Genomic DNA, 27,431 nt, shown 5'->3' with positions numbered 1-27,431 from the left:
TCTGGAAAGGCCCCGACACGGATCTGATTGGCCAGAGGATGAGGGAGGCATGGGGAAGAAGTGGAGCGCCTATTTGGCACAGCACCTGAGCTGCGACCCGGTTCGCGGCCAGAAAAGAGAGGAATGCGAGAGCCTCGATCAAAGAAGACGCAGTCGGACGGCCCGGTCACAAAACTCTTCCACAACCAGGGAGGCCAAGACTGGCAACTCTCTACGTAGTAGTGTTGGAGGTGGAACAACAATGTGCGTTGATACTCGAACCTGCCTCTGCGGATCTAATGCGTTGTGGAAGGCCTCACACCATGTGTTCTGGTGTCAGAAGCTTCAAGATGGGGTGTGTCGCGTTGATGGATGGTGGACACCGTGTGTGTGGGCGGTGCGCATCACTGCCTCTGTTAGTGGACAGTTTGATGCACCTCCGGAGGCAGAAGCCAGGACCGCCTGCAGCCCGCCAGGTGTTTCGGGCAAGGATCCTGGCTTAACTTACCACAACCAAGAATAGGAGCGCGTTCCTAAACGCATATAGTTACATTAATTCATACACAGGTCAGCCCCCACATTACGCCAATACGGTATCGCAAATCTTTTAGGTACCATATTCTGAGAAAGTGCTTCCAGACACCATGTTTGGAAATACTCAGTTAAGCGTGTTTTTAATTTCATCTCAACATCCAGTTCTGAGTATTTAATTCATCTTTGCATTGCTCGCACAACAGTAACGAGTAGTCAGGGCTCTGGGCAGTTTTGGACAACGATACGAATTCCTCGGCACCTGCCGCGATAAGAGTAAGCTGCATCGAATCGGCCCACCATGCATGCAGCTCTTGGCAAGCAAACAATGGACAAATGGATGCATCCATTACTTCATCCATTAACTTCAGTATTGCACTTTGCGAATCCAGCGCGATACTTGTGGTCGGTGAGACTGCGAGAATAGGATGGAGAAAAAAAATATACATACACACACATATATATATATATATATATTTAAAAGGAAAGAGAGAAAAAGGTAAAGAAGAGAAAACAAATAAACAAGAAAAAGAAGGGAAGAGCAGGAGGAAATGGCGATAATCGCGTCTTTATAAAAAGCTAAGATTGGTCAAATACAGTTTAGACACGGTTAAATTATCAGGCGGTTCACTTCGTCCGTCTTACGATGTACATATTTATAGGTTACGTACGTGCATCGACCGCTCCGCATTCAGGTAAAACTCAGTGTTTTCGAGCAGCAGCACTTCAAGGGAACTGAATATCCTAAAGTAACGGGAAATTTTCTTATATTCCAATTTGCTGTAGACGGAAAGAAGGTACCTTCACAGGACGACATTCCTTACAGAGGTAAGGTACGCAAGTATCGATTTCGCGGATGTTCCCGACTCCCTATTCTCTTATCGATAACCGCGATCTCCATAAAACCCCACAGTGTCGAATCGCGCAAAGTGAGTTTCTGGGACAGTACTCGGATTTCAGCAAGCTCATCTGAACACCCGAACTCCCCATGGGGATCCCTCAGGTCATCATGGCCCCCCAAGACACGATGCGGCCGTCGGCAGCAGACCCATCCGTTGGCAAACGGAAATTCCTCAGCGACAGCAATGCACCGAACCGCAAGAAGCGGCGGTCCGCAGACCCCCAACCACAACCCCAGTCGTCAACTACCAGTCCTTACCACGAGGTATACAAACCCCTCCTCGCCAAACTCGACTCCAGATTCCAGGTCAAGACGATGTCGGTTATGCCTTCAACCAGCATTAGCAAGCATGTCGACCGGGCCCTAGAGCATCTTGGCCGCTTCAGCGCATGGGATCAAACAGTCTTTCCGGGCGTGGTACTCTTATGCGCCAAGTCTGCTGCCTCCAGCAAGCTAATTACCATCTCCGAATTGGTCAGGCGTCGTATCGCCGAGGCGGATCAGAAATGGTTCCAGTATAACATACTCAGCGAGACGATGTGGGAGGAGGCGTCCCAGCCGACCGAGGATCCGTCAGTGGTAGAGGACACATTTATGGCAGTCGACCGCGATGACGAAGAGGACGCTGATGATGAGTACTTTGAGCCGATACGACCGACCATTCACGAACAAGCGGTCAGATCGCCAAAAGTCAGATACAAAGCACACATGGTCGTCCTACTCTCCCGGGTACGGCTGGACGAGCTGAGAGGCGGAAAGAACATTTCCCTGCAAACGAACGAGCAACACATCGAGTACCAGCGGAAGAAGAGCATGGGATTAGTTGGCTGAAGCGGTTGGCCGGAAGTTTTCTATGGTTTTGCACAACGGCCATGTTTTGTGAGCTAGACCCGGGGGAAGCGCACCGGCGGAGCGCCGAGTCTGAACTGTGCACATGATACCCAGCATATTGACGAAGCAGAGCACCCTTTAATGTACCACCGTCCAGGCCAGTACCGACCTCCCACTCGGAACCAGTTTCGGGCGCCAGACATTCGAACCAACGGCGAAATACACCACCCAGCTGTGTCGAAACACGTGATATCAAGTGCTATGGCATTTATCTAGGTGCTTTGAGAATTGAGACCGATGAAAACAACGCCAAGAGCATGGATCCAATCGTAAATACAGTTCATCCTCTTTTCCTCCGGTACAATCTAACCATCACATGCCGAAACCCAAGTAGCCGGTGCGAATGCAACGCCATGCAGTCCACAATATCCCGTCCAAATGGTACACTCTGGAGTATAATACCAACATGACTTGCAAATCCTTCATGGTCCGTCTTAGCTGCTAAGCCGAATGGCCCATCATAACAAAATACTCCTTAACTCTTCTCCCTCTGTTCAAGGCTTCTGATCCTGAGACGAGTACATGATCCTCAGCACAAAGTTGACCACCACGGCCAGGAACAGGATAATGGCCAGGAACGTCGGGCCGAACCGGTCGTCGAACCCGGCCTGGCCCCGCACCCGTATCGACTTCGCCCGCCAGTGGTACGTTATGAGCGCGTAAATCATGGTCGCCATGGCGACGCCCGTGAAGAGGAAGGCCGAGATGAAGGCGGGACGGTCTCCAAAGTTGAGCATCCCGATGGCGAGGGCGCCAAGGATCACAGTGAAGTTGAGCCATGAGAGGAAGGTACGTTCGTTGGCGAAGAAGACTTTGGGCTCGACCCGCGTGGGGAGGGCGATGCGCTTGCCTAGTGGGCGGACATCACAGGTTAGCGAGGAGGCCGCTACATTGGTTAAGTTTGCGGGGGGGAGGGGGGACGAACCCGGTGCGGTTTGGAGAAGGGGTTGGCTAGACATTGCGGGAAAGGATTATCTATAACGTAGTGTTGGCCAAGGTAACGACAGCGTGGTCGGGCTGCGTGGGGTAGGTTCGGCAGTGTCGCTCAGTCCGGAGGAATGGAGTTTATTAGGGCTGAATAGAACTGACGTTCCCGCTCTTGGTGTTGCTCGGGAGGTTATGCCTTGCAGCAAGCGCTCGAGATGCTGCGAGTCGGTGGCGCAAGAGTTGAAGCTCAATTGATCAATGAGAACGCACGTTAGATGGCCCCGCACAGGAAGGCACGTGGGTCTGTCCTGGGCTCACACTGGCAGAGGGCTGTGTCATGGGCAAGTTAGAGGTAACAAAGTCACGTGCGAAGGCGTCGCGTGTCGGTTGCCCCGCAGCAGCTGTACAAGGCCCAAGCGCCCATGAGGCTGGTGAATCCGCGGATTTCTGCCAGGGGGTTTGTTTGGTCGAGATAACCGTGGAAAACAAAGATTGGGTATCAATACGGATCAATACCTTGGCATAACCCCACAACCACTGCTCTCCGTTGCGATAACCATCAGCAACTGCAATACCAAACCAAATACCTTTGGGTGTTCTTAGTTCCCATCTAGCACACGGTTTCGCCACCGAATCCGTATCAGCGACAAAATCATATTCTCGATTGTTACGGCTATTGCGAAACATTCGGCAAACACCACCGGGGAAAGAATCAACATCCTCCCGTCAATACAACGACAGGACCCAATAGACACAATGGCCTCCCAGACAAATTCTGTATGGCTGCGGTCAATAACAATATCGAAATCGGAGAGCATTTGTGACTGACTCGGAACAGCCCATTGCGCTCAAGCGCCTCGAGCAGATCGCCAACGATGTACGTCGACCCCGTCGAGATGACCCCCGGGCCGCTGCCTACAACAATCCAACAGGACGCAGCTGACATCCGTGATAGGTGTGCAATAGCGTTCTTGAAAACGTCGAATTCTACGAGCACCCTAAGACTGCGCAGTGGAATGAGACCATCATCGTACGTTGGGATCCATACTCAGCTTTCTCTACAACATTGGGTTAACAGGTACACCCTTTCACAGAACAAAATGCTCAAGGCAGTAATGTCCGAGGCCACGCCTCAGGGTAGCTCTGCCCCGACCTACAAGTTCGCTATCAACAGCACCATCGTCCAACATGTAGTTCCCACCTCGCAGCTGAACAAGCCAACAACAACCTCGACAGATGCGGAGGGGGCGTCTAAGAAGGGGCAGGCTGGCCGGCGTGGCATGCACAGTGCGACGGGCGGATACTGGAACGAGAAGACGGATGGTATGTGGAGCTTCAAGTGGGATGGCGAGGCAAAAGGCCTGGACGTCGTCATCATGCTTATCTGGATCGCTGTTTAAGGGTCGGTGTTTTTGTTTGCTCTACCGTCATGTCGGTAAATCTAACGCCGGCCGTCATGTTGTCCAACCTTGCTCGGCTGGTTCTACAGGACGCATGTGGCGCGGGGGTGGCTTCAGGAAATCACACGCCCTCAAAAGGCAAAATAGATCACGATAAAGAAAACAAAGCTTCGGTCTAGCCCGCACGGCAGTCTCTTGGTTATCAGCACAATCCAATCCAAACCTTGACCTCCGCGAGCGAGCAATAGCATCCGATTACGGCGGCCCTTTTAATATGATGGGTATTGTTATTGGGACGCAACATTCTGCCCGGCGAGCGGCGGAAACTTGTAGCCGTTTGACAAGCCATTTCGAGCTTGTACGCGTCGACCTGAAACCTTAACATAGAGAAGGGCCCCGAGCTAACCCACTGCGACTACCGATGCCGCTTGTTTGAAGCTTAGTCCGTGGCAGCTGACACGGCCCTCTCTCCTGTCGGGGAAGCTTTTGGGCCGCGATGCGTTTTTCTTCAGAGCCGTTGAGCCGCACACCATATCACCAAAGCTCACGGTTCTCACCATCAGCCCGTAATTCTGCAAGCGATTCCTGGGGAAGCCGGCCGGTCGGTTCGGTGGCCGAGTTCGCCACTTGTTCTGTGGCGCCGTAGACCAGTGAGGCGAGGTTCCCAAGCAAGGAAACGTTATCCGTCAGAGGTTTCCCCAAGCACCTGCGACAATCGAATTTGCCACTCGGGAGATATCGCCCCGATACTCCATCGTGCTCGGCTATCCCCAAGGGAGGAAGCTATCAACCGGATCAGGTACGGTTCTTAGCCATTGGTCGGGTTATCAATCCGATCATGATCATGACGGGGAATTCGGGTTTCCGACAAACCGGGAAACCCTCGGGAACCCCTCGGGAACGGCGGGGTATCCCATGTAGAGTGGGGGACCTGTGACTTGCCCTGGAACGCCTGACTATGCGACATTTTCAGAACTTTCATGCGATTCCACTCTTATCTGAAAGCCATTGATGCGGCGACCAGGCCATCCAAGCTACGGCGACGCCAAGACTCTTTCCTCCCGGACCTCGGGATCGCAGGTTCAACCTTGATAAAATAGAAGAATTGGATGCCTCCGCTGCCACAAAACTAAACAGGAGCATTGCGTTGCCGATACGAACAGTGGCAAATACCTCACGCTAGCCGCGTGACGTCGGGCCTGGTTCGCATCGGCCGGGCCAAGCAAACCGTTCTGCGACCTTGACACGCAGGGCGATGCATGACAGCTCTGGATCGAAAGATCTAGGCGAGTCCATCCTTGCAACATCTTCTGCCACCCCTGCCACTCCAAGAGCGTTCGACCGGCTGCCCTGTGGTGGCTGCTTCTGGTTGCAGCGATCGCAGTAACAATGGGGAATGGCGGTAGGAGCAGCCATTGGCTGGGCCAGCCTGCGGTTCGGTCACGCAGATGCCTTGATCATATCTGATTCGCACAAGTCGCTGCGGCACGCAAACGTCGGCATCTCTTCGCAGAGGGAAACGCATCCCCCCGACCTCTCAGCACCCACCCATTTTGCCTAGACCTCCACCCAGACGGCTAATCGAGCGTCGATCACCCTCCCCCATCCTTCCTCTTATTTGCCCTACTCGCCGGACAAGGCCTGGATTTTTTCGTGACGTTTTACACGGCCAGACCACCCCATTGCCTTCCACACTTTTCTCCGCGGTCTTGGCACTGCGCCCACTTCCTGACATCGACGTGGACGTACCGCGCCTCCCGTCCCCCGGAGTCTGGCCCGTTCTTGAGCCACACACCCCTAACCGGCTGGCCACAAAGACCACACCTCGCCTCTCCTCCCCTCTCTTTGGATAGCAAATATTAACCCACCTCCCGTCTACCCATGAGCTTGCTAGTGAGGGGCTTCCCGCATCCGCTCCGTGCAAACATCTGCACCGGTACCTGACGCTGCTCTGTGTAAGAGCCCGATATACTACGCGCTAACCGGGCTTCATCTCATCTCTATTCCAACAGCACATCGCAACCTCATTATCCCACTCCCCCCAAGATAGACACCAAGACAGGTGCTTCAACTGCTAGTCGAAGTATCGTCTATAGTCTCAACAGCCTTGGAGAGTGTGCTGAGCAGCCATCAACCTTCAATACCGTCAACGCAACCTCACCATGATCGAGGTTCTCTACAGCGGCCCCACCTCGCTGGAGGTGTCGAGGTCGGTGTTCAGCAGGGAGGACCACAGAATGAAGGAGCTCAGCCTCCTGCGGGGGAACAAGCGTGCGCCGCGTCGATCACAGACGCAGTTTGAGTACCAGCTCCCTCAGCCACCAGCTTTCACTATCCACATGATCCGCCAACAACCAGAAACCGCCGAGGACAGCACAAAGAAACAAAAGACTTCCTCTGATGAAGCAGGTGAACAAGCGGCGGGGAGATCGCGGGCTCCGGTACGCCGGCCACCGCTCGGCCCACCCCGGAGGTCTTATTCAGTGACGGACCAGGAGCCGCTTCCCTATCACCACAGGCCGTCAACGCGGCTAGCGTTAACGGATCTGCCTGCCGAGCTACACTATGCCATCTTCGACTTCCTCGACCCCATCGACAGCACCTGCCTCGGGTTAACAAACCGGCACTTCTACGCCATCCACCGCCGCATGCACGGCACTGTACCCCTCTCGGCTCGCCGAGATGGTCCGAACGAGCTCGAGTGGGCGTGGCATTTGGCAGGCAACATTATCCGAACAAACCCATCGGCTGCCGACGGCAAAGAAGCCATCGCCCCCCTTAAGGGGCTTGGGAAGCAGGAGAAGAACGTGTTGTCGAAGCTACGCATCCGGGGCCAAGCATACTGCCGGAAGTGCGGGGTGACGCGATGCCAGTTACACAAACACATCCAGGACTGGATGGGTGAGGGCCTCGAATACTGCTCGGTCAAGCAGAAGTTTGGGCCTGTGGCGCCGGAAGGGGCAAAGTCGTACTGCTACATGAGCAGGCCGGGCGACACGCGGCGGTGCGGAAGGCATTATGTGCGGAAGAGCAAGGTTGTGTTGCAATGAGTTAGCGTCTCGATGGTGAACGCAACTGGACGTTTCTGTGTCCCAGCGCTAGCCTTTTGCAGGGTTCTACCTTTCTTTTGTGATTTGAAAATGGAGCGGCTGCTCGGGGTCTTCAAAGCCATGATTTCGCCATGTTGAGTCGGGAATATTTGGTCAGTAGGCGTGATGACCTGGCCATGAGTTTCAGTATTGATCTAAATAATGCAGTGGCAGAAGTAATGTATACAAAATTTTATTTTATATTATTTTTTTTTTTTTTGACGAAGTCAGCACATCTCAGTAACCCGACTCAGAAAGACTGGTCATCACAAATGTTACGTCAAACGCAGGGTATGGCGTTGCGAACAGTACTCATTACTGGTTCACCACGCGCACCCTCAGTTGATAAAGGCTGTGACTTGCCATGCTCCCGGATTTGCTCTATACTACCTGAATAACAGCTAGTGCATAACAATTCAAGTACGTCTACTTCAGGTTCCAAAACCTCAAGCTATTTGCGCCCGTATGCCCCGCTTTTTTGTGTTCGTCAATCCCATCACCTTCAGGGCACAAGGGCAGTGTCCCAAGCTATCAGGTAAAAGATGACTTACGTAGTAGACTAGGAGGGGGTTGATTAACTTGATTGTACCGGAAGTACCTTGCAAGCTGGCGCCACACCACGCCACGCCACGCCATGCCACGCCACAAGCAATGTCAGAGCTCGCATTTGCAGCACGGGCCACGAAATGACGTGACCTTTTCTGCAGGGGTGCGGTAGCAACCCCAGCAAGAGCAGCATGGAAAGGAAATTTGGTTGCAAATTCGGACGTGTTGGATGTTGAAACCCCTTTCTCAGGACCAGAGCACCCAGCTTCCGCTCCGTAAAGTTTTAATTGCGGAAAGCTGACAACGACGGAGCCTCTACCAGGACGCCTGATATCTGCGCATTGCCAGTTCGAAGTTTCTGGCTTCTTCCTGTGGACCAAGGACTGCCCGCTCAACCAGGGATCCGGCATCTTAGTCTCGGGCCGTACGTCGAGCAAACCCGAGCAATTGTCTTGGCTTCGTGGTGCTGTTTCCACTTGTGTGTCGACGACGAGTTTTGCTTAGCGGCGATAAGGAGCCAACTGTCGAGGGACAACGCAATTGGCGGCGGAAGTCAAGGCACGGCAGAGCAGCAATAAGAAAAGAGAAAGAAAAGAGAAAAAAAGAATAAGCAGCCGGGACTGGCGCATCGAAATCGCGGCCGCCGCCTCAAGACACCGAGTTCCGGGCGATCAGGACGGGAACATACACAATCGGGCCCACTATTACCTAACGGCTACCCGCTTCCCCATCCCGCTCCGGCCTCCCGCTTTTACAAGCCGTAACTCGTTCGTTCATGCCCAACATGGTGTCGCCGAGTCCGTCGTCGCAAAACAACGCCGCCGGGAAACGCAAGCGCAATAACACGGCGAGCAGCGCAATCGAGATGGGCCAGGACCAGATCATCCAGACCGAGTCGCGCGACGCTTCCGCCGAGGAGGGTGACACGACCGCCCCCGAATCCGGCCGGACTACCGGGGCCGCCGCTGCCACCCACAAGAAGACCGACTCGTCCGCGGGCGGCAGCAGTCACCCACCGAGCAAACGCCAGCGCGCCAATTCGGACCAACCCGCCGCCGCGCCGCCCCAAGTCGTCGATCCCGGCGAGCCAAGCGATACCACTGAGGCGAGCGTCGACATTGCCGAGAGGGTGGCGCGCAAGGGCAGCCGGAAAGCCTCGGCGGTCAAGGAGAGCAACATTGCCAGCGCCAACGGCAGCGCGTCGGGGAACGGAGGTAGAGGCTCTGCGGCGATGGCCCCGCCTCCGATCGGCAAGCTTACGCACCCCGCCGGGTACAAGACGAATCCGCCTCCCGTGGGCAGGCCGGTCAGGGTGTACGCGGACGGCGTGTTTGACCTATTCCACCTCGGGTATGTTAGCTCGGCTAGCCAGAGGCGCCACCCAACCTCCAATGCCGCATATATGCTAACGCTAGACTCCTCTCCCAGGCACATGCGCCAGCTCGAGCAAGCGAAAAAGGCATTCCCCGAGGTCTACCTTATCGTGGGCGTCACGGGAGACGAAGAGACGCACAAGCGCAAGGGCCTTACCGTACTCTCGGGCAAAGAGCGTGCCGAGACGGTCCGGCACTGCAGATGGGTCGACGAGGTCATCGAGAGCTGCCCCTGGATTGTCACGCCCGGGTTCCTCGAGGAGCACCAGATCGACTACGTAGCGCATGACGACATCCCCTACGGCGCCGACGAGGGCGACGACATTTACGCCCCGATCAAGGCGGCAGGCAAGTTCTTGGTGACTCAGCGGACCGAGGGGGTGAGCACCACGGGTATCATTACAAAGTAGGCCCCCTTCCCTCCCTCTCCCGCTTTTTTTTTTTTTTAGCCTGGACCGTCCATCTAACCTTTGGCATGATCTTAGAATCGTCCGCGACTACGAAAAGTACATCGCCCGGCAGCTCAAGCGCGGCACGTCCCGACAGGAGCTCAACATCAGCTGGCTCAAGAAGAACGAGCTCGAGCTCAAACGGCACGTACAAGATCTGCGAGACAACATCCGGAGCAACTGGACGACCACGGGTCAAGAGCTCAGCAGGGAGCTCAGGCAGTTTTGGCCGACGAGCCGTCCGCAGAGTCCGGCTCGGCCGCCCCCCGGATTCTTGCACAGAGATAGCAACGAGGGCACGGCGCCGAGCAGTCCGCTCGGCCCGAACGCGGGGGCAAGTTTTGGACCGAGGAGTCCCACGGCGGGTCCTGGGGAGAGGACGGCGGGTAACGGCAATGACTTTATTACCGGGTATACGCTGGGGTTGATTGGGGGGGTGCGGTCTTGGGTAAGTGGTTTCTGCCCTTTTCTTCTCTTTTTCTTTTCTCCTTTTCTTCCGCTCTCGTTCTTCTGGAGACCGGGTCATACTAATATCCTGCTAATCATAGATGACCAAGAGCCGCAGGGCAGCACAAGAAGACGGCAGCCGCCCTGTCAGCGACGACGACTCGGAGGAGAGCGAAGACAGGGCGAGGGATCGGCGACGGTCCAGGGAGGTGGGTGCTACGAGTCAACGGTCCGAGTCATGAGTGTTTCTGGAGTTGTGTTTAGGGATATTCTAAACGGAGGGGAGAAGTTGGGTATACCGGCGGGTATAACCCAGGACCTGGTGGCAGACGCTCACTGGGTGGTTGGGTCTTGTTTAACGTTGTTGGGAACCGCTGGCGGGAAGTAACGATAGGCCAACGATACGCAATAAGCTTTAGTCTTTCCTAAACGGAGAGGGGGGAAAAAAGGGGGGTGGTTTGCCGCTAGGTATAGATTTCCCTCAGTTCATGTTGGCAGGTTCCTGTGTCATTACGTTTACTGTTCAGATTTACTCTAAGCAACGCACTAATGTATCCCAACAAGTTATCATCGGATCGATGGAGTGGGGGAACGGAGAAAGGTCTGATACTATCGGCAACGCGGTGTTTTCAGGTGTCCTAGTTCTTGCATACGAAATCACGCGCGTTCGGAGTTGTTGATGCGATTCCCCGGTTATTAGATAGTATAAGTATCTCGTGCTTCTGGCATGGGCGATGTTCGTGTCAATAAGTGGGAAAGTTGACGGCAGTGTTGGTGTGATCACTGGGGCTACATGCAATGATGGATCGCCAAGCAGGTTTAACCATTAGTAGATGGATTATTGGGGGTGTAATTTGAATGTTGGATAAGGTAAAACAACTGGATCAAGATTATTTCCATCATGATGATAGCGGTGTGTATGGGCGTGTCATCAACTCGCCGGATATATGATTTAAGCAGGCTGTTAATACAGCTCTCTAGTGCCATATCTTGAACTCAACCGCTTCTGAGTGGCAAGGAATGTGTTGATTTTGCGTAGCCTCGTAGGTATCTAGCTAAGCAAGAGAGTAGCGCTGCTTGTATGGCCTCTGGTTGTTTGTGCCCTTGGTTACCGGTCCTGAGAGACGGGATAAAGCCGACTAGCAGAGCTAAGATCTTCCACCCGCCCATATCATTTCCCTCGCGAGTGAACTCAATGATGACAAAACCACGCTAGAGTACCGAACATGTTATCCACGGGAATACCGGGTTTAGGAGGCTTAACTATTACTCAAATTAATTGTCCGTTACAAATCATCAGCTCCGATCGCCGTCGTGACAACAAATTGTGAAGAGAACCAGCCAACTCCGATAACGGAAGCTACGTTGGTCCTTTATTCATCGTGACAAATAGAGTACATTGAGTTAATGATAAGGGTTATGCGTCTCCTTGTCCAACAGTCAGGGGTTGTATCCTGGTGCTCACGGTTGAACCGAGGAGGCACGTCCTAGAGACCAACAGGGCTCAAGGTTACTCAAATAACCTCGGTAGATCTTTAAAGCGAGTTGCCACAGGGGCGATTGTCGGTGGCCAAGCTTGGCTGTCCATGCCAAACCGGAGCCCCTGCCAGACCGGAGCTCCTGCCAGAACCTAGAGAGCCATCCGGGTCGTATTTGCTATGGCACTAGGTTCGCCCCTGAAAGACGGGCACCCCGATGGCTCACGGAAGCGCTGGCCGACAACAACGGTTTACCGAGTCTAGAATCGTTACTCAAGGTCGGGACCTTCCATTTGGCTAGGCACGAACCCTCGTGGCCTACCTGCCTTTTGGGGTTGACTGCGCCGCCCCCGCAGATGTTAGTTCAGGGGCTCCTGAACTCCGTACCTCAGTATCGGATACGCATCATGGAATCGCTGCGGGCCTGACGTTAGAGGTCAGAAGCGCTCGGGCGGCTACGGTGATGATGTCGACAGTAATGTTCGGCATATCTTGTGCCTTCTGTGAGTTGCTACTCTTGGGATTAACGGGGAAGCTGAGATCTCGCCGTGCGGAACAGTCCTTCCGGAGAGGAGGGGCGAACCATCTCAATGCTTTCCCCATATCCACTTGTGTAAGGTGACCTTGGGGTCTGATTCTGTAACAGGCTGGGGAACGGAAGGGAAGGGAAAGAACCAGACGGGAAGGGATCGGTGGTGGGGGTTGCAAGTTTCCCGTGTGACGCCGTCTTTCTAGGAAACCCGGTCGCCAGATTACAGCCAGCCCTCAGGTAGGGCCTCAAGAGCCAGCTGGGTCTTCGGCAAAGCCGTATAACTGGGTTGATATGTTGCCTCAAGGCTGGTAAACGGTTGTGATGGGCAGAGATAGTCGTCCCTTGCATAACAACAATATGCAAGAGAACGGCTAGGGGGGGGGGATCAGAGAGCACGTGAGGTGAGTAGCAGCAAGCTCCCGTCCCTCAGGCCGCCCGGCGTCGGAATGCCGGAGGTTGCCGCGGCATGGACAGTACCCAATCCTGGCTACGGTACCTGAGAGACGTACCCGAGCTGTCATTGACCGCGTCGTGTTCCCTGACGCAGAAAGGCCGTCCCAGGAAGCTGGGCTGAGGGGCGAGAATTGAAAGGGCCGATTCAAACCTGAAACTGTTTCAGAATAGAACATATTTCTTGAGCTCTCGCGGCTGTGACCGAGGCGGATGCAGGCCTGGGGCGCATATGGGTTGTTAGCAGTGAGCTGCCCGTCAGCCGGCTGCAGCCCATCTGCAGTAGAGCATCTTAGCTTTACGCGCTTCCGCAGCCCACCTAGGGCCTTGTGTGTGTCACCCGAGCCAGGCAGCATGGGAACCTAATTAGTGGCTGTGCGGAGAGAAGATGTCCTTTCCCCCGATAACTGGAGCTGGCTTTGTTTATTTTATTTTATTTTTTCTTTTATTTCCTGCAGGCCCAAGTCTAGCACCACGATGCGAATTACGGCGTGGTCCGATCCAACCGAAGAGCCAACCGGCCGCGCCGCATCGGGCCAAGTTTGCCGCAACCCTCATTAAGACCATCGACTGACGGGACGTCCCGCAAGCGAGCGCGCCGCAAGAGGCACCCAAGATAGGTATCTGTTGACGTACCACACTATCCTTGGTAGATGGGCTTCAGGGTGCGTTGTCGAGAATGGCGCCCGATCTGCCCACTGTGACCTTGCATAGCCAGGATAGCAGACAGAATTTGCACAAGGCAGCCAGAATTACGTGAGCCGAGCTGAGTGTTGGCTGTGAGCTGTGCGCGAGAGATAGCAGAGAGTGTTGTTACTTCGGGCCGAAGGCCGTTGCACGAGATAGACCGAAATCTGCACGTCGCTTCGCGGCTGTAGAACGGCCGTGTAGGGCCATTCGCCCCCAAAGATGGAGGAGCTAGATTAGAGATCGACGGTGGCCAGCCGCGGCTGCCGCCATCCCCTGGTCACGTACGGCATTCGACAGATTGACCCTCATTCCCGAACTCCCTGATATCATGAACAAGACTAGACGCAACCTCACCCAAACTCCAACGACGGTTCACACCTCTGAACTTGGACCCAGGTCGATGAGGTTTGAAACCACCAACGAATGAGTAGTGCACTTGATTGTTCTATAAATAACAACCCTCGTCACTGTGGCGCCCATGCACGGGACCTGTCCGAGTGCGACGACAATCACGGGGAAGAGAAGGCAGGCTCTTCCCGTACCACTAGCTAGTTCCCGTCACGGACTTGCTTGCCGCTGTCTCATGTAGATCGGATTAGGTCGGCCCCTAAAGTCGCGCCTTAACGCAAAATTATGGCATTCAGCCGCAGAGGGGTTAATGGGATGACCCCTTGAGCTTCTGCGCGTTAGAGTTCTGGCATAGCTCTCGTCTTCCGGTGGGAGTGTAAGGGCTATGGGTCATGGAGCGCAAAGATGGGTCTGCGGGGGGCCAGCCTAAGCGGCCTGGCAGCGTCCCTACCTGGGACGGTAAAAATGTGGTGGTGGGACCGCCGATGATACGCCTCTTCTCTCATTCGGCTGCACCGGCCCCTTGTAAATATGGTCTGCAAGCGAATCACCCACCAAAATGTGATGAGACGGTCACGAATTCATTGGCGAGGTCTATCTGCTCTTGCCTTTCTGAAGAGACCCCTTCCCCGATGGCCCCGCACCCGACTCCCGGAGGTGGCACGTTCCTCGACCATCAACACATGCTTGAGAGAGGCATGGCAAGAAAATTAAGCGCCGTTGAAGATCTCTGAGACAAGCGCGCAACAGGGCTGCCACACACCACAAGCCAAACCATGTGTGCAAGGTACCTGGGACAATCAGGACCCAACTCCCTGGACACCACGCTGCCACACTGCACTGCCGGACCAAGCCGCAGGGGATACTACCGGGTATCTTCAGTCTGCGGGTATTACCTTGAAGCCAGAGGTCGACGAATCGGCAGTCGAGGATTAAGCGCCCGACTTCGCAGCACACGATCAGCTATCGTGTACGCTGCGCAACACTGTTACGTTAGCAGACTACCCCGGACGGGGCAAAACAAAGCCCGAGAACCTGGCTAGTCGGGCCCGAACACCACCGCTCCGGGGACATTTCCGGACCCACACTACTCTTTCACGAGCATTGCAAGGAACCGACGAGCCAACGGCGCTCTCCACCCTGCTGCTTTGGTACCCGCCATGGGAACCAGCGCCTTTACTACGTATACAGCAGCGAGCACATTTGGAATTCGCCGCGCGCGGGACCGCATCACACAAACCTCAGGGCTGGAGGACTTGGCACCAGGTATACAAACAGGGGAAATGAATCCTATACTATACTAGTAGAGCCTGAGATGTCTCAGCCGGGAAGCTACCCAACGAGGGCGGTTGTGGAAGTCCGTTTCAGAACAACCCCAGTCTTTGGGGTCCCTTTCTCCGCGATCCGATCTGGGCGATATGACGGACCCTCTCTCGGTACATGGTAAACCCCGGCAAGCCGCCACCATCCACGCACGCATACATGATTCGCGGTCGCCGTATTTGGCCTGAAAAAAAAAAAAAATTAAAAAAAAAATCTGACCGACATCCAAGTGGACTGCCTGAGACTGCTCATGCTCGCCAGTGTTGGCAGATGCCCGTAATGCAGGATGCTCTTCCATACGACTCTGCTTGTTGGCATGATTCGATAAATTCCATTTTGTCAAGACGCCTTTCCCGGTTGGGAACCAACAAAAATAGGATCTCACTGGCATGCGGCGCAGGGCAGGTTTCGTCCAATGGGAATGGCGGCGCGACTAAGCCCCCCTGGCATGCACATCAACCCACCCCGCTGCACCCCGTCACCCACCCTTGTCCTTGGCCAACGCGGGTCTTTGGAAGTCTTCTCCCGGCCTTCCTTGAGAGACTGGAGAGAAACGGTTCCTGGCCCGTCGCGACTTTCGGATCTTGCCCGTAATCTGCAAAATGACCAAGACGACTTTGCACGCACAGGCCACACGTCGGTGTCATCGCCGGGTACCTTGGCGCTCGCGCTTAGACAGAGCAAGCGCTTGTGGTGGGTGATACACCTACTTACTGTTACGTATTGTTGTGCAAACAACGTCCCAATCCAGCATGCCGGATAGAGCCAGTTGACAGGGCGGCTAATGGTCACTTTGGTTGCAACCCACCACGCTGTGTGGCTTTTCGCCAACGGGCCCACTGCTTCCCAAACTTCCCAATTCCCACTGCCCCAACTCTTCTAGAAGGCGAATGCCAAGGCTTCTTTTCTCTGCTTTTTTGTTGTCTCCCCTATCCTTGTCTTCTTTATCTGCCGCGATACATCCTAAAACCGATCGCGTATTTCGTTTGGTTGCTGTGGGGGGTCTGTTCTGCGCGCTCCTAGCGGCCATAAGCCCGGGTTGTCGCCTTGAACACAAGCAGGTGCGGTAAGCTTGCACATTAGCCTTGTGCAACCTAAACGCGCACGAAAATGGCTGCCACGCGTCAGTTGACGAATGTGAATTTTTGAAGCTCTCCGCTAGTCTTAGGACTGTGAATCTGCGCCGTTCTGCTTGTCAGATCAGCAGCCACTTGAGAGTCCCGTTCCTGGGGAAGGACAACCGAACTCTGCGATGACGCAGGACGTCATCTCTGGAGAGCGCGCCTATTCTGTTGTAGTACTTCGGGGCCGAACAGGATCCGCGCTAAGCACACTGGACGCCTGTTTGCCACATGGGATGCCGCGTCCCGACCCCGCAGCCAACCTTCATCCGACAGCCCTACGATGGCATCGTGTTCGCATATCGCGGACTGTGCAACGCATTTTGCGGCACCTTGAGCAACAGCGCGGCGCTCGACCCCGGTTAACGGCCTTTGCGTTCCTAGATTGTCGCCGGAACTTCGGGAAACCGTTCGGGCGCCGCCTCGACCGACCGATGCAGAGCGTCCTGGTCCTATTTACTACCGGTATTTTGCTGCTCTAAATCCCGAAAAGGAGGAATGTTGGCGTGCCGGCCGGCAATCGCCAAGATCCGTGTCTATTTGAAATAGCGCTGTGTAGAACAAGGGAGGGCCCTCGTGGCCGTGGCTGAGAGTCGCGGTGAGCTTCGTTTGGTGCAGAAGGAAGGTTACAACCTCGAAACGCGATAGAGCAAGGGGACCAACCCAACGCTAGGTGTTGCGTAGTGTATGTACCACAAGTAGATTTGCTTCAGTCGATGCTGCCTTCTGCTCTCCCCTGTCAGCGGCCGCACTATGCAAAGCACCTCGCGAATCAACCAAATCTTTTCCCTTTTCCTTTTTTTCCCCCTTTTTTTTTTTTTTTTTTTCTCTCTTCTTTTCCCCCCCCCTACCCTTTTCGTTTCATATTACTACGTGCTTGCATTGGTCCTACCCGGGTCTTGGATGTGGTCAGCGAATGTCTGCCAACCCCTGTCCAACACTTCCCCTCCCCTACCCCCCCTTTGACCTATCCCCTGCACGCTCGCTGACTGGGGACAGGGGCTGATGGGAACAACAGCCGCTCCCAAACGGGCACCAAGCCTCCTTCTGCAAGGCGGCCAAGACCGTGCATTTCGATCTCCCATCCCATCTTTCACGTTAGTTGCAGCACACTTGCAGGCCCTGTGGCCCGTCTGAATATAGCAGCGCCGCTGGTGTGCCGCGCTGTAGTACCCCAGAATGCTCCGAGCCCTGTCCTCAACGGGTGGAAGCAACGCGGTCCCTTCGGGCACGTCGTTGTGACCCTCTTCTGCCCTGGACCCCTACCACCCCTCCATCAGGCACCCCCCCGGGCGGCTGAGGCTTGCTCTTGTATCCTCCGTTTACCCATCGTGCTGTTGTCACTTTCGTGGTTTTCCGTCCCCTTCAAGCCTCTCTGCCCTGCGCGTGCTGCTGCAGCCGCGCGTGTACTGCCGTACCCGACTTACCCGACCCTGACATTGTCACTTTTTTGCTGCTTGTTTCCAGATCGGCTGCTACCTCTCCATTTGTCACAGCAGTCCCGGCAGGGCTGTGTAGTCCCAACTTGGGGTATCTGGCTTCCAATTTGAGAGACTGCTGCCGCCCGTCATGGCTAGTCTCAAGTTTATAATGGATGTCAACGACGACCACCAGATTGCCGACGGTCTACCCCCCCACAATAAAAGGGACAAGGGCGCAAGCAAACTGGCCAGTGCCGGTCAGCTCCAGGAACCACCCACCAACCAGCACGCAGACCCGAGACATGTCAGTAGTCCCGACCTGGCCACCGAACAGGATATCAACCAGGCCGCCCCCGCTGCCCAGCCCAAGAGGCGCGGTGCTTTATCTCGTGGTCCCAAGTCTGCCCCAGCAATATCTGGAACAGGAACAGGAACAGGAACCGGAACCGGAACAGAAACTGGAACAGGAGCTGGCCCTGCTGCCACCATCTCGTCCTCCTCCTCGTCTCCACCGTCGTCCCTGTCAGCACCTACGACCAGGCCATCCGCCCGCCGTCGGAGCACGACGAGCAACGATTCGATGGAGCCGAGAAGGTATGGCTCGGTCGTCTCGCCGTCATCGACGAGCGGTGGCCCGCAGAGACCTGTGCGCATGCATCCCGCGCCAGCCCAACTGCCAACGAGGATCACTCCAAAGACAGGCCGGGTCAGCAAAGCGCAGAAGGGTTTGCCGGTCCATGTCTGCACCATCTGCAAGCCGCCCAAGGTACGAAGCATGCTCCCTCTCTACCGTGCCGGCGCCTATGCTGACCATCGACATAGACCTTCACACGAGCTGAACATCTAAGGTGAGCTTCACGCCCTCCCTGGCCGGCCGTCTTTGGCTTCTCCCCCCCTCTTCCATCCGGTGCGTTGATGCTCATATGCCGCCTAGGCGCCACCAATTAAGTCACGCAGAGCCTCGGTTCCAGTGTCCGAACTGTGAGCGGGCATTTCATCGGGCGGATTTATTGACCCGGCATCAGCAGAAGCAGTACGTGTGTGATTGCCCAAATTTGTCTCACCCTTGTATTGCTGACAGCAACGCCAGCGAAAGCGAAGATGACCAAGCAGCAAAGTCGGGCTCAGTACGAGAGAGTCCCCATCTCTCTCCGGCGGCAGTATCCCGTCAAGCCCAGCAATCCCCGCATAGCCCATCAGCTATCGTGGCTGGTTCCGGTCCCGGACTGGCTCCGTCCCCCTCGGCAACCGAGATTCCGCCTACGCCCAGCGCCGGCATCAGCGGCCAGGCCAGGTTCTCGCAGGTGCATAGAAACTCTCCTGTGTACACGGTGTCCGATAGCGGTGCCTTCAGGCTCTCACCCGATCACACGATCATCAATCCGACACAACCTTCTCCCTTGACCCGCCCTTATCCCGGCGGTCCAGGGCCATATCAGCCGCCAAGGAGCGAACCTCTTTACGTGGTCACACAGGGCATCCCACAGCCAAGCCTACAGCCGGCCGGACAGCCGCCAGACCTGCAGGATACCTCGCCATGGCCGTCGTCGGCATCGGACAGCGCCTACTCGACCCCATCAGACGGCTCAAGAAACACGCGCCACTGGATGCGGGGGCATCGGTCGCCGACAGACGAATGGGGTGCTTCACAGAGACTGTCACCGTATCCTCCTCCGGGATCGAGGGGTCCCCAGGCTCCTCAGGTTCCTATGACCGGAGCCTCGGGCCTTCAGCCGTCTCTGTTCGTCAGTTCATACACGTCCAACGCGCAGTCACAGGACCAGCACTTTGGTGGTGCAATGCTCGGTGTGTCCTCGCTGGGATTTTCCGGGCCGGCAGGCCATCATTCTTCCCTGAGCGGCTCCTCGGATAGCACTCTCCGCCCGCCTCATCACCGCCAGCACGGCAACTCGATCTCCTCCATCCGCAGCCAGACACCACCTCTGAACACGGCTCCTCACGCAAGAGATTCTCTAATTGCGCCCATACCTACCGTCCCAAGCCGCCTGGGCCCGCTGGCCGGCGTCGGGCACCGGAAACGAATGATGGTGGCGCCACACCAGGACCTGATGGGTCAGGGCGCCATAGGCGGCATGGATGTGCTAGGCGGCTTGGACATGGGATACGGTGGCAGCGGCAGCGTCAATGCTGCAAGCCCTGGCGGCGATAATAGTAATCACAGTAGCGGGATTGTGGCGGGGTTAGACCTAGCCATGGTGGATGGGTGCGCCATGCCGATCTCCGCGGCCATGACCATTCCATTGCCGGGCCCAGTGCGCGCTGCTATCCCTGGCTACCTCGAGGTATACTGGGCGCGGGTCGATCCGTTGCTGCCGTTTGTGCACCGGCAGTCATTTGAAGTAGCACCGGAGGATGTGCTAAAGTGTGCTATGGCGGCCGTGGCTACTCAATACTTGGACAACAAGGATGACAGAGCTCGGGGAAATCAGCTGCACGAGTATGCATGGCAGGAGGTGAAGCGGGTGAGTGATGATTGCGAGGAGCATTCTCCCATCCTCTCCAACCTCTCCAACCTCTCCAACCTCTCCAACCTCTCCAACCCCCCACCCTCCCCCCCCCCAAACAGCTTTAGAAGGATAATGATGCTAACAAGCAATACAATGATGATAGGTCCCTCGATGGAGCCTCCAAGTCATGCAAGCCATCCTCCTGTGCGAGTATTTTGCACGCTTCCGCGGCCGCAAGGCCGTCACGCGACCCTCGAAGCCGTTCGAGTCTTTGTATTCGAGGGTGAGTGCTCTGCGGTCCTCTACTGTACCGCCATCCTCTGCTCCTTCTGAGGACAACGGGTTCTGGCTCGTCGACACCAACGCATGGTCCCCCACTTCTTCTCCTATTTCTTCAGCCTCCTCGTGTGATTCCATCACACCAACCACCACCACCATGTCCCCCTATGCCCTGCGGCATCTGAGTCCGCTCCCGAGCACACCCTGGGGGAGTTTTCCTTCGTCCTATCCTTCTTCGACGACGTCTTCTTTTGGCAACCCTTCTTTTTCCTCGCCGGATTCGTCCGTGGTTTTTGATTTTCCGTCCTCGCTGAGCAGTAATCTTAATTTTAATCTTGCTTCTTCCTCTGATGCTCGCTCCCGAGCACAGAAGTCATGGTCTACTCTCTTTGCTCCCGATCATTACAGCCCGGTGCCGGCTTCGGCGCCCTCTCTCTTTCTCTCGGCTTTTTCTCAGGCTCCTGGGCAGGCATGCTTACAGTCCGTTTCGAACCCACAGGTCCTGTACCATAACCCGGCCCTCCTGGACAGCGCCATGCTCGTCGCGGATCAGCACCTGCCCGCCCAGGACCGGTGGCGCAACTGGCTCGAAGCCGAATCTCGCCGCCGACTCCTCGCGGCTTGCCTGTTCTGCGATGGCCACGCCGCCATCTACCAGCAGCAACGCCGCGTACAGGACGCTGAAGCCGGGGCTTCGGCAGCGCTCCAGCTGGTTCCCCTCCTCGGCCGCAGTGCCAAGCTGTGGGAGGCTTCCTCGGCGGACGAATGGGCCAACGCGCTAGCCGCCGATCCAGGCGCGGCCGAACCCGACCTCGTTCCCCCGGTCGAGCAACTCACCCCCGAGGACATCGAGGCCCGCCCTGTGTTTGACCAGATGATCATGCTCGGCGTCTGCGCCCTCCACCTGCCGCGCCGTCAGAGATCGCAGGGAGCATCCGTCTCGGCCACCAACTCCCCCGCGCCCGAACTGGATCCGCATACGCAACACGTGGGAAGCCAGTTCGGTCCGGACCAGCAGCCCCATTTCCTCCGCCAAATCCCCGAGGCCCAGGACACACCGTACCTCGGCGCCGAAGATCGCATCAACACCCTCTTCGGCAACTACCCCGTTGCCAACACCTACCTGGCACTGCACCACACCCCGCTCCGCGACCTCCTCGCCGTCGGGGGCGACTCGTGGGCGTTCTCGCAAAAGGTCCTTCCGGCGGCCCTGTTTAGCGAGCACCAACGGCGGCTGGGACTCTGGGTCAAAGGCGACAGCGCCGCGAAGGCGACCGTCTATGCCGCGCGCGCGATCTTGGGCTTCCTCGAGCGCCAGCCAACACCCAACTCCGCCGCCGGCTCTGCGCCCTGGTCGACCGACCTGGCAGACTACTGGGCGCTGTCCGTCTGCGCGCTGATCTGCTGGGCTTTCAACCACCGCGCGAGGGGGAACGCCCCTTCTTCCTCGTCGTCTTCTTCCAATCCGGCCGAGGCCCAGCAGCAGCACCAGCAGCAGCAAAGCCAGTGGAATAGGCAGCGGAGCAGCAGTGGTGGGCGCAGCGGCGGGAGTAGCCCCGCGAGCGGTGCCAGCGGCGTGGTCTTTGGGGCCGGCGCCACTACCGACGACGAGGCGCTTGCTTGGCTGCGCATGGTGGCTGCCGAGGGTGTGGGCCGCGCACGCGGCCGGCGCGAGGCCGGGGGCGTCGTTGGCCTTGTGCGGAGGCGGTTGGAGAGCGACTGTGTGGGGGGACAGAGCATGCTGTATGTGGATGCTATTGCGGTGCTGAGGAAGATCGAAGAGGGGGTTGGATGGAAGTGGTTCTGAGTGGGACCTCTTCGTCTGCGCCAACCCTATCTATCTCGATCCCAACTCAGGGACAACATATATACATCCATCCCACTTCTCCCACCACTTGCTTCCTCCGCCGCCGGCTCCCCACCCCTGGACCGGACTGAAGCATGCATATACACAAACCCCCACGCACGCGCACCCAACCTAGAGGACTCTGCTTCAACAGACATCCCTTTCCATTTCCTTCTTACCAGGATCCGCGCCCGCGAGATCGAGTGAGCGGGTGAGCGCAGACCTGCCGTTCTTTTCCCCGGATTGATGATCTCTTCAAAACGTTCAGCCAGCACCAGCCGTGGATCTAATTGGGATGGAGACATACATGCAACAAACCGCAGATGTTACTAATGGGCACAAAACAAGGATAACAGTTTTTTTTATACCTTTTTTTTTCCCCTACTATTTCCTTAATTTTTCTTTTTCCTTCTTCCTTGTACTACCTACTTTTCACCTTACTTTATTTGCAATGTTTTGTTTTCTATTTCCTGTCTATTATCAGGGACCGAGGGGCCAGAGGGCAAGTGGATACACGAACTACGGGATTGTTCTACTAGTTATTCGGGATATTTGGCGGTTCGGGATACGAGGAACCTTATGATATGATACCGTACGGGAGGGGTTGGCTTGGTTAGCTTGGTTGATGTCCATTCCTTTCTCATGATAGCCTTTTCCTTTCGTTCTTCATGAATTTCTCTCTTCTTTCCTTTACTCACACACATTCATGCCGAGAACGAGAATGACCGCGACGACCTATTCTTCCTTTATGCTTTCTCTTGGATTCACGTTCAATTTCTGCTATTTTGGGTATTTACTTTTTTTAGTCTCGTTTTTGTTTCTCCCTCACTGTCAGTTGACAGAGACACCTGTACTTTTATGTATTTTTCCTGCTTCTGCTTTTCTGCGAGTTCGTGCTATATGCCGCTATAGGCTATTCTTATATCATGTATTTTTAGCTACCAGGGCAACGCAGCGACGCGCGAACTGACCAGCGCGCGATAAATCTAATGATAGATCGAGGTCGCGATGGGGGATTGGGCCAGAAGGTAAAGGGTAATTTAGCAAGGCCGAGTAAATGTAGCGGTGCATAATAGAATTGTTATAATCTCAGTAGCCACAAGACAGTGAACATTTCTTGGTTGCACTTGAGCTGTGTTTATTACTTGGAAACGCGTCGATGATAAAAGTCGCTTCTATCTGGCTGTTCTGGAAGCCTCTAGACATTGGTCTAATGAACCATTCCTATTGTTTTTTTTTCTTGCCTTTACCTATGCTGTGGTGTCACTAGCACCATGTGTTAAGACACGCACTCCCCGTTGAGCTTTCTCCATACCACATGCTTCTTGTGAGTTGATCAGAAATGCATGTCTTGACTTCCTAGCCTGAAATGACTGCCAGAAAGACTAGTTGATCAAGAACAGGTTCAAATATGCTCGCTTGCTTAAAACAAGCCATCAATCTCGCCAGTCTCGGGATCGACGTCGACATTGAGGTATCCAGGAGCGGTGGGCAAACCTGGAATCGTCTGGATATCGGCGGCTAGAGCATACAGGTAGCCGGCGCCGGCAGCCATGCGCACGTCTCTGATGGGCACCGTGAAGCCCGTCGGCGCGCCCTTGAGCTCAGGGTCGTGACTGAGCGAGTACTGCGTCTTGGCAATACAGATTGGGAGGTTCCCAAAGCCCTGGCGCGTGTACGTGTCGACCTTCTTCTGCGCAAGATCGCTGAACTCGACGGCGGCGGCGCCGTACATCTCGCGGACGATCTTCTCGATACGCTCTTGCACGGTGCCCTCGAGGCCGTAGAGAAGCTTGAAGTCCTTGGGTTTCTCAGCCGCGGCCATGACAGCCTTGGCGAGGTCGACCGCGCCCTTACCGCCTTCGGCCCAGTGGTTGGACATGACTGCATCCTCCGCGCCAGCCTTGATGGCTTCCTCTCGAACAACGTCGATTTCGGCCTGCGTGTCGGTAGAGAATTTATTAACAGCGACCACAACGGGGACACCATAGGCCTTGGCATTGGCAATGTGTTTGGCTAGGTTGACGCAACCCTTCCGTAGCACCTCAACGTTCTCCTCCTTGTATACCGCATCGAGAGGCGCGCCGGGAGAGATGGGCGGGCCGCCGCCGTGAACTTTGAGAGCGCGGATGGTAGCAACCACGACGACCACATCCGGCACAAGGCCTGATGTACGGCATTTGATATTGAAGAACCGCTCGCCGCCCATGGTGAAGTCGAATCCGGCCTCGGTCACCACAAAGCCGGCCTTGGATGCATAGTCCTCATCCGGCTCTGTGCCGGCAAGCTTAAGGGCCATCTTGTCAGCCAGGATGGAGCTATTTCCGATACTGATGTTGGCAAAGGGACCCGCGTGCACAAAGACGGGCGTGCCCTCCAGGCTTTGCATCAGGTTGGGCTTGATAGCGTCCCTCATCAGAGCCGTGAGTGCGCCGCCGGCGCCAATGTCATCGCAGGTAACCGGGTCGCCGCTCCTCGAGCTGGCAACAACCATTCTGCCGAGGCGCTCCCGGAGGTCGGCCAAGCTCGTGCTCAGCGCGAGGATGGCCATGCACTCGCTAGCCACAGAGATATCAAAGCCCGTTTCGCGGCTGTGGCCCTTCTCGGTCGATGCATTCCCGATGACGATGCCACGCAGGTGCCGATCGTTGACGTCGAGGACGCGCCTCCAAGTGATTGTCGCCGGGTCGATATCAAGACGAGCGAAGCGTCGAATCTCGTCCTCGGTGAGCTCGTTGGGATCCGTCTTGTCAATGCCCAACTTCTTCAACCGGCGCAGCATGACAGGGGCAAACACCCTCTTGCCATTCTTGATAGGGACTAAGCGTTTGTAGAGAGCAGCGTCTTTTTGGGTGCTCTCGTGGAACATGCGAGTGTCAATAGCGGCGGCAAGAAGGTTATTTGCGGCTGTGATGGCATGGATGTCGCCAGTCAGATGCATGTTGAACTCATCCATGGGAATGACCTGGCTGTAGCCGCCACCAGCAGCACCGCCCTTGATGCCAAATGTCGGACCCTGGCTGGGCTGCCGCACATTGGCGAATGTGAGACGGTCGAGATGGGCGCCCAGTGCCTGTGCGAGACCCATTGTGGTTGTAGACTTGCCCTCACCCAGAGGGGTCGGCGTGATTCCGGTAACCACGACATAACGACCATCCCGCCGGTGGTCGAGGCGCTTGAGGATGCTAAGATCAACCTTGGCCTTGTATGCGCCATATGGCTCCAGTTCCGAGTTCGAGATACCGATCTCTCTGGCGATCTGCGTGACGTGCTTGGGCGCTTGCGCCCGGGAAATGGCAATGTCGGAGGGAACTGGGTCCAAGAGTGTGAGCGTTAGCGGCACGATGTGCCTCTGCTTTTCCGCGTCGAAGGAGAACGTCGCCGCGTCGACGACGTTCTGGAGCAGCATGGCGACAGTCATGGGACCCACACCGCCGGGAACGGGCGTGATGAAGGACGCCACCTGGGAGGCTGACTCGAAGTCAACATCGCCCACCAAGCGCTGGCCCGACTTCTTGGTGGCATCGGGGATGTAGTTGGTTCCCACGTCGATAACCACAACGCCCGGCTTGAGCTGCTCGCCCCTGATGAAGCCAGGCTTTCCAATGGCAACGACAAGGACGTCGGCGTTTCTTAGGTGGTGTTCCAGATCTTGAGTCCTGGAATGGCAGACCGTGACGGTGGCGTCGGCATTCTTCAAGAGATAGCTGACTGGACTGCCGACAATGTCGCTTCTCCCGACAACCACGGCATTCTTACCCCTGAGCTCGACACCGGCCTCCTCAAGAAGCACCATGACACCCTTGGGAGTACAGGGGACATAGAACGGGCGACCGCCGCGCTTGGCTAACTCGCCGATGTTGTGCGTGCCGAAGCCATCGACATCCTTCTCGCTTGCCACGGCCGACGTGACGGCGTATTCGGAGACATGTTCTGGGAGGGGCAATTGCACCAGGATGCCGTGCACGGCCGGGTCGTTATTGAGGGCGTGTACACGGGCGACCAGCTCGGCTTCGGTAGCCGTCTCGTCGAACTTGATGAGCTCGCAAGCGATGCCGACCTAGCGGTGGGGGAGTTAGCTGGAGGATCAAACATTCGAGAGGCCTAGCGTACTTCTTCGGCGGCTTTCAGTTTCATGCGCACATAGGTGGCTACGGTGAGTATCCTGCGTCAGTCAAGTGGTCTCCTGCTACGGCGGGATGTTGGGGCTCTGTGCGGCTTACAGGAATCGGATCGGTCGCCCACTGCACCGGGATTGGCGGTTAGTCACGAGTATTGATTATTTGCTGCGGGATAGTGCGGGATGCAACACTCACCTTGGATAATCTTGAGGCACGGCTGGAAGCGCGGGTTGATCCCCTTCTTCTCGGCGATCTCGGCCCGGAGCCGCTCGCGGACCTTGCGAGCTATCGCAGTCCCGTCAATCTTTGTCGCCGCCATGGCTGCCGAACTGTAGAGCGCCCTGGGAGCAGTAGCGGCCAGGAGGTGGTGAGGACGCAGAAGAGCGGTGGTGTTGCTGCCGTAGCTCTTGCTGCTGCTCCTGCGAATTGGGCTGAAGACTGATGGGGCCTGGCGGGGCGTGTACCGCGGGGCACCGGCGGGTACCGTGCCAGTATCAGCCGAGGATTGGCAGGGACGCCGAAACTCGGGCTCGTCGACCCACGCCCGGCTGCTCTCGGCCCCCAATGGCTCGCTCGCGGTCCGCGTAGAGCTTGCACCGTGACTAATCCGTAGGCCGATTCTCGGGCCCCGAAGAACCGACAGAGATCTTCGTTCTGGGAATCTCGACTTGGCCAATTGTAGTTGCCTTGCTGTTGAGGACGGCGCAAGCAGCCGGGTGCTCGGTGAACGGGGCAGAGGATTCATCCTCCGGACGAAATGTGTAAGAGTCATAGTTGCTGTGGAAGGATGACCAACAACAATGCCCAAATTAGACCAATTG

General features: G+C 56.1%; 7 protein-coding genes across 7 annotated transcripts; 5 read left to right on the top strand and 2 right to left on the bottom strand.

Moving 5' to 3' along the window:
• Positions 1-1,537: 1,537 nt before the first annotated feature.
• On the top strand, positions 1,538-2,242 carry MFIFM68171_06456 (DNA/RNA-binding protein Alba-like domain-containing protein; the record flags this gene model as incomplete). Its single annotated transcript, XM_071061876.1, has 1 exon — positions 1,538-2,242. The coding sequence occupies one exon, from the start codon at positions 1,538-1,540 to the stop codon at positions 2,240-2,242; it is 705 nt and encodes a 234-aa protein (XP_070917977.1).
• Positions 2,243-2,796: 554 nt separating this feature from the next.
• On the bottom strand, positions 2,797-3,261 carry nrf1 (GTPase regulator Nrf1; the record flags this gene model as incomplete). The annotated part of the gene is made up of 2 exons (XM_071061875.1): positions 2,797-3,152; positions 3,228-3,261. 2 exons carry the CDS (start codon positions 3,259-3,261, stop codon positions 2,797-2,799), a joined length of 390 nt encoding a protein of 129 aa, XP_070917976.1.
• A 724-nt stretch (positions 3,262-3,985) lies between these two features.
• MFIFM68171_06454 (Dynein light chain) lies at positions 3,986-4,629 on the top strand (the record flags this gene model as incomplete). The annotated part of the gene is made up of 4 exons (XM_071061874.1): positions 3,986-4,006; positions 4,068-4,106; positions 4,185-4,259; positions 4,324-4,629. 4 exons carry the CDS (start codon positions 3,986-3,988, stop codon positions 4,627-4,629), a joined length of 441 nt encoding a protein of 146 aa, XP_070917975.1.
• Positions 4,630-6,791: 2,162 nt separating this feature from the next.
• On the top strand, positions 6,792-7,679 carry MFIFM68171_06453 (F-box domain containing protein; the record flags this gene model as incomplete). The annotated part of the gene is made up of 1 exon (XM_071061873.1): positions 6,792-7,679. One exon carries the CDS (start codon positions 6,792-6,794, stop codon positions 7,677-7,679), a length of 888 nt encoding a protein of 295 aa, XP_070917974.1.
• A 1,369-nt stretch (positions 7,680-9,048) lies between these two features.
• On the top strand, positions 9,049-10,775 carry PCT1 (choline-phosphate cytidylyltransferase; the record flags this gene model as incomplete). The annotated part of the gene is made up of 4 exons (XM_071061872.1): positions 9,049-9,614; positions 9,693-10,043; positions 10,123-10,534; positions 10,635-10,775. The coding sequence occupies 4 exons, from the start codon at positions 9,049-9,051 to the stop codon at positions 10,773-10,775; spliced, it is 1,470 nt and encodes a 489-aa protein (XP_070917973.1).
• A 7,269-nt stretch (positions 10,776-18,044) lies between these two features.
• Positions 18,045-22,450, top strand: MFIFM68171_06451 (uncharacterized protein; the record flags this gene model as incomplete). The annotated part of the gene is made up of 7 exons (XM_071061871.1): positions 18,045-18,273; positions 18,364-18,662; positions 18,719-18,744; positions 18,831-18,929; positions 18,978-20,379; positions 20,528-20,647; positions 21,143-22,450. 7 exons carry the CDS (start codon positions 18,045-18,047, stop codon positions 22,448-22,450), a joined length of 3,483 nt encoding a protein of 1,160 aa, XP_070917972.1.
• A 1,462-nt stretch (positions 22,451-23,912) lies between these two features.
• Positions 23,913-26,929, bottom strand: ADE3 (tetrahydrofolate synthase; the record flags this gene model as incomplete). Its single annotated transcript, XM_071061870.1, has 4 exons — positions 23,913-26,549; positions 26,603-26,640; positions 26,713-26,733; positions 26,806-26,929. The coding sequence occupies 4 exons, from the start codon at positions 26,927-26,929 to the stop codon at positions 23,913-23,915; spliced, it is 2,820 nt and encodes a 939-aa protein (XP_070917971.1).
• Between the last annotated feature and the right edge of the window lie 502 nt (positions 26,930-27,431).

Source organism: Madurella fahalii (assembly GCF_045866475.1).
Source record: "Madurella fahalii IFM 68171 DNA, scaffold_3, whole genome shotgun sequence".
Classification (NCBI taxonomy): domain Eukaryota; kingdom Fungi; phylum Ascomycota; class Sordariomycetes; order Sordariales; genus Madurella; species Madurella fahalii.
This window is presented reverse-complemented; position numbering and strand designations above follow the sequence as displayed.